Source organism: Salmo salar, chromosome ssa18 (assembly GCF_905237065.1).
Source record: "Salmo salar chromosome ssa18, Ssal_v3.1, whole genome shotgun sequence".
NCBI lineage: Eukaryota > Metazoa > Chordata > Actinopteri > Salmoniformes > Salmonidae > Salmo > Salmo salar.
In genome coordinates, this window is record NC_059459.1 from 29,392,557 (window position 1) to 29,398,766 (window position 6,210).

The 6,210-nt window shown below is 41.3% G+C and overlaps 1 protein-coding gene across 1 annotated transcript; it reads right to left on the bottom strand.

Moving 5' to 3' along the window:
• Positions 1-2,800: 2,800 nt before the first annotated feature.
• Positions 2,801-5,567, bottom strand: zn503 (Zinc finger protein 503). Its single transcript, NM_001140111.1, is given in 2 exon segments — positions 2,801-4,648; positions 5,054-5,567. Coding segments are annotated over 2 exon segments (1,644 nt in total). The 5' UTR covers positions 5,297-5,567; the 3' UTR covers positions 2,801-3,247.
• Positions 5,568-6,210: the final 643 nt, after the last annotated feature.

The following is a 6,210-nucleotide window of genomic DNA, read 5'->3' on the forward strand; positions in this document are numbered from 1 at the left end:
TGCAAAGTGGAAACACTTGGGCGTTTGACGGACAGATAAGCCAATAGATCGATGTGTGGCAGTGTTCCGTTATAGGGCTGTTGCGCTCTATTCTAGCCTGTCACTTCAGACCCGTCCACTGTGTGACATCTCGTCTTTCACACAGAATTAAGGAAATGGGACGTTGTGCCTTGCACCAGTTTGTGCCTGTATAGAGGAGAATATCTGGCTTTAGCTTGAAGCTATTTTCAGCTAGCTCACTGACAGCTAAGAACAGGAAGAAAAGATTTAAAGGCCTGTCAACTAAATATTCAGACACAACATATTTGTGTTTGATAAATAAGGCTGGCACAAGACCTTAAGCTATAGGCTACTGTATATTTAATTCAATTAAAACAATAACACTTCTAAAATAAATGGTGAATTCAGAATTTGTGGGACACGTTTTGCATTTCTGTCTTCTGTAACCCATTTTTCAACATCTATCCAGCATATTAGCCCAACACATTATATATTTCTGAAATCCTCAAGATGTTTCCTAATCACACAAAAAGGACAAATGTTGATATCATATTCACAGAAGGCATGACACACCCATTTGTGTACACTGAGCCACAACCATATTTTCAGTGTACATTTTGGAAACTGGGACAGCAGGTTAGATAAACTGGGATAGGCCTAATTCTAGCCCATTGGCAATTTTCAATTTTGTGTGATTAGGAAACATCTTGAGGATTTCAGAAATGTATCATGTGTTGGGCTAATATGTTGAATAGAAGTCTAAAGAGTTACATAACTATGAAACTCAAAAGGTGTCCCACGTTTTCTGAATTCACCCCACTGGGCACAGATGTCAATTCAAGGCCTATTCCATGTTGGTTCAACATCATTTAATTGAAATGACAATACGTGGAAACAATGTTGATTCAACCAGTGTGTGTCCAGTGGGACCCTACTATTATCCTGTTGATGTTTGACACCAATGGCACCTAGCAGAACTATAGTAGGCTAAATGATTGAGTTCCACTATGTTTCAATTCAAAGTTTCCCAATTATGCAATTAAAAACATGAATGAATCTTTTGGACTTGTAAGGTTAACCCATTAGCTATTGGTATTTGAGTAATATAGCCTATTTCTTGATCGTAAAATGGTATTGTTATCTCGGGGATTGGCCCGTTTCGCAGCCATTTTGTAGATTTGGTGTGAAATATTCTGTGAAAAGCAATAGGCCTAACTATAGTCTTGCCTATGTATTTCTTTAAAAAAAATGTGGCAACCATTTTTTCTCGGCTGAATGCAATAAAGGCATGATTAATTACTGAACTAATATGGTGTGTCTGTAACCATGCAATTTAAGATTGTGTGGCCTTATTTAACATAGCAAAGGGCAGTATACAGAGCAGCGAAGAGTTAGGCCTATAGGCCAGCTGTTGATGAATTTCAATATGAAACAAGAATGTGCACGAAATTTCAACCCTGTTTGATCTAAGGAATGAATCAGCCAACAACACTTTTTTACATATATAAATTAGGCTAGTTAGGCCTCTACTGTAATTAAAAAGCTGAGTATAGACGGATGTATATTTAAAAGTTTGTGTGATAATCCTTTGTTTAAACTATAGGCTAGATCATGGCATTTTGAAATGGTCTCCTACAAATTTCTGAATCACACACCAGTGTTACACTACTGGGCACACACTGGTTTAAACAACGTTGTTTCCACGTCATTATTTATATATTTCTTAATTCCATTATTTTCCTTTAGATTTGTGTGTATTGTTGTGAATTGTTAGATATTACAGCACTGTTGGACCAATAAAATGTGATTTGATTTCAATGAACATTGACCAATAGACGTTAAATTGATGTCTGCACCCAGCGGGATGTCTCTAAAATCAGCAGTTATTTTCAACCAACTATACTGAAGTGGGGCCAAAGTGGAAATAGATTATAGAGACATTCTAAAATCAGGTATGCGCAATGTTCCTTATGTAATCCTATACAGAATTATTCCCTTATAGAGTTTTGCCGTATCTGTTTTTAGTAGGATACTCTATATTCATAATTAATACATCTTCAATGACTCGTGAATATTGAGACAATATATTGTAAATTAAATTTAAATCAACAAATACCATGACAACGCATTTCAAAAGGAGGCGTTCTCTGTTTGTTGCTCGAGGGGATCACTATTAACCAGGCAATGTCAAGAGACATTTTTCTATATCACCAAATATTGAAAACTCTATTTAGCCAACAATACTTATTTGGAAATGACCTTCTAAATCCAATCACTACAGCAATAATGTCAAAACTCACCGTCAATCAACAATTATTAACATGCTTTGATGGATGTATCCCGTTTTAGAACATGCAGACACACTGGCAAACAGCACGCTCACACACTCAATCATGACGTTCAGCTAGCTATACATTATTGTTGAAATAATGTCCAATCTTAGTTGCATTCGATTTCAAAGTTGTGGGTTTAGTTTTAAAATAGCCTAGTGTTTCAACTTTCAAGAATTCAAATTATTTAGTTTAAAACAATGGATCATGCTAAAAAAAAAAAACATTAAACTCTATAGAGATGTAGTAGAAATAAAGTGCACTTTAAAGTGAACATTTTTAAAAAAAAACAGCCTACCCTGTAAATAACGTTCCAGTTTGTTGTATAGGCAACCAGTTAATAAGATTAACTTCCCAGATCAGCACATGTCATTATGTCAATTTAAATCATAAAGAAACCAGAAACTGCTTAATGAAATAGCATGTTAAAAATGTAAGTCTTGTTATCATAAAAAGGAGGCACACGGAAATATGGAACAAAATCGTTTCTTATTTTTCCAGAATACATACAAAAAAATACCAATTCTCTTCCCATGGTATACACCTGAAAAATAACGGCAATTTTAAAGTGGACAATTTGGGATTTTAAGAAACAAACATGCATGTCAATTATTTTCTTTTCAATGAAACATTAAATAAGAACAATACAATCATAGCAATTTCAAATGAACATCGAAATGAAAACCTCTATTTTATTAGTATTCTACCATGTGTGTTTTCATTTTACCTATAGAGTTCAGTTTAAACATAATGCACTTCGAGTCTCTCAAATATCTTCCATTTGTAGCCATTATTGTCCGCTTTCAGTCGACATAAATAAATACAGTCCACGGATCCTGTCCATAGGTGGAGCGTTGATATAAAAGTCTTTATATTTGCATTTTATAATTATAAACTTTTCAAAAGTGAAGTGTGTTTCACTGGTATCCCAGTGCTGATGCTGTGGTGAGTCTCTGGCCGTACAGGGCATATGGGGAGTAGTATGGCCCGGTAGCTGCGGGGACGGGAACAGGGGCTCCGGTAGGCAGAGGGCTCTTGGAGTACGGATGGTAACGGCTGCTTAGTCCCAGCGCGTGATGCGGACTCCTCAGGGTCAGTGTCCCGGGGCTTCCAGGGCCTCCTGACTGCGGCATGTGCATGTGGCACGCCATAGCTGCAGCTGCAGCACTAGCTAAAGATGAGGAACTAGGGTAACCCGATATCAACTTTTCCGCCCCGGTGAAGGCGGTATGCGTCCGCAGGTGAATCAGCAGCTCCTCGGAAGAGGAGAAACGCTTGTCGCAGGGTCCGTTCGCCGACACCCAGTTACAGACGTGAGGAAGGGGGTCGTTGGGGAGCATGAAACCATAGGGGTACAAAGGGTGTCCACTGAACGACTGCGGAGAGGAGTGCATGCCGTGCAAAAGGTGTGTCGGGTACATGTGGTGGTACCCGGATTTCATTGCGTTGTCGTGGCACTGCTGTGAGGCACTGGCAGCGCCCGCTAAGTGGCTGGCACAATGGTAACTTAAGCAGTAAGGGTCTCTACACAGGCTGGCTGACATGATGGAGGGTGGAGAGGCCCCAGCCAGCGGGCTGGATCCAGCCTTACTGCAGCCCATGCTGGCCAGCTGTGCGTTAACCAGGCTGCCGCCGTGGGGGAGGTAGTGTTGGGGATAACCTGCGTAGGCCCCTAAACTCCCGGGGTAGTGCATGCCAGCAGGCGGCAGGGGAAAAACTGTCTGACCAGGTTTGTAAGGAGAGACTGGGGCTACAAGTCCTGACCCCAGTCCAGAAGCTGAGGAAACGGAGGTTATGGAGGACGATTCCGAAGAAGGGGCTTTGGAACCGGGAGTCTCCTGGTGCTGGTTCACCTCCACGTTAATTCCACCGCAACTCACGCTTATTCTGCTGTGGCTGTTAGTGGTTCCAGATCCATCCGTTGTGCCATTTTTATTACAATCTGAATCTTTCTTGTCCTCCCTGTCTCCACACTTCCCCTCAGATGGCATGGGAGAGGCAGAAGTGCTGGAGTTGGGGCTGCCTGTCCGTGGCGTGAACGGCTGACAGGTGGCGCTCGGTACTCGGAAACCAGTCTTCTCTCCACTCGAAACGCCCGAGGACGAGTCCTTCTTATCGGACGGTTTCGAATAGGGTTTGAAGCTAGATTTGTCATCCACACCGATGTCGCTCATTTTTAATGGACCGGATTTGGATTCCTTGTCACTAGATCCATTTGATGTAACTGAGGAGAGTTTGGAAGAGGGAGGGGGGTCCGGTTTACCGATTTGAGAGCATGTCTGCGCCAGCAGTGCCAACGGACTCTTCTTGGCATCTAGCTGTAGAGAAAACAACAGGACCGATATTTACAAATTGAATAGTGAAAAAATATATAAAAACAGTATCAAACAATAGAGGACTTTTGGTCGAAATGCATCCAGCAACGGAATGTCCGAGCCCTTCTCCGCCGCCACCCCCAAAATAAAAGAGTAGTGCGCAATGCGCAGCTTTTACGCGAGAGAATAGCCGAGCTCTAAGAGAACATTTCCTACATTTATAAAACATGTATTTTACCAATGATCTCTATAATAGAATAGCCCACATCTACACTTCGATATATTACATTGTTAATTATATGCTGTTTCCTGTGGTACATTCCGGGATAACCGTTTCTATTCGTAATGATTACAAAACAACAAAAACATTCAACTTTTACTTATTAATTCAGCAGTTTTTTATCTTACCTCAATGGGGCTAATCGGGGTAGATGGTAACGGTTGAAGATACTCTGGGTGCAAAATGTGTCCTGATCGTGCCGTAAGCATTCTCAAAACCTTGATGGGGACTCGCTTAGCTTGCCGTAGATGGTCCGACGGGGGAACGGAATGAAGAAAAGGCTTGTTGATGTTATTCCGAGAGTCGATGCTCTCCCAGACTAGATGAGTATTACTATTACTCAGCGCAGACACCGAGGGCGATGTGATCATGTCCTAATTATCACGAAATTAGTCGGTAATGCATTTATCAGATTCATCAAGAACGGCGAAAAGCAATTACAACCTCTCTCAAAAAAAAATCAGGAGAGAAAAAAAAGTGGTGGTATTGCGTGTAATAATCCGTATAGTGAGAGGAAAATAAGAAGGTGCGGCTGGTAAGCAGGAAGAAGATACAGGAGAGTGAGTGCGATGTTATCGCGGATCCGAGGCTGCGTCTTGCATCATAGGCATAGCGCGTTCTGTGTCTCCCAGCAGGTCCGCTCTCTATACTCCCAAAGTACGAACTGGTAGAAATGCTCACTTCAAACGCATCTGAATTAGTCCGAGATTAAAGCCTTTGCCGCCTTCCAATCAAATGGGACCCTGAGGTGATTGGAGGGTCAAGGGGATGTGACGTTCTCCTCTATTTTTACAGCGCGGGGGAGGAGATAGGGAGGAATAGTTGGGTTGTTGTGCGCGCTCTCACCATCATCGAGGCAGGACAGGGCAAGGCTTGTTTTGATTTTTCAGCGTCTGAAAAAGTACTGTATATAGACGCAAGTGAAGGTATTTGGCAAATGAATAGGTTGGCGATGTGGTAATGGTTATTACTGGAAGACATAAGCTACATGATATTTAGGAGAAGGGAAATGTACTAATACAAATAAATTAAATCGTTATTAAATTTGTTTTCTAATGACTAATGCACTAATAAGCATTGTTTTTGGCACTTTTGGCCTATTGAATCTTAACACAAGCCTGTATCTTAGTCTACACATACATTTTCCAATGTGAATTATATCCCACAACCAGAAGATCAACCACTTCAACTCGATTCAGACAAGCGTTGACAGGAACAGAGCAATGCAGTGATGGAGGGATGAGAATGTCACATGTTTTCAGTAGTTTATAATATACACCGCCCT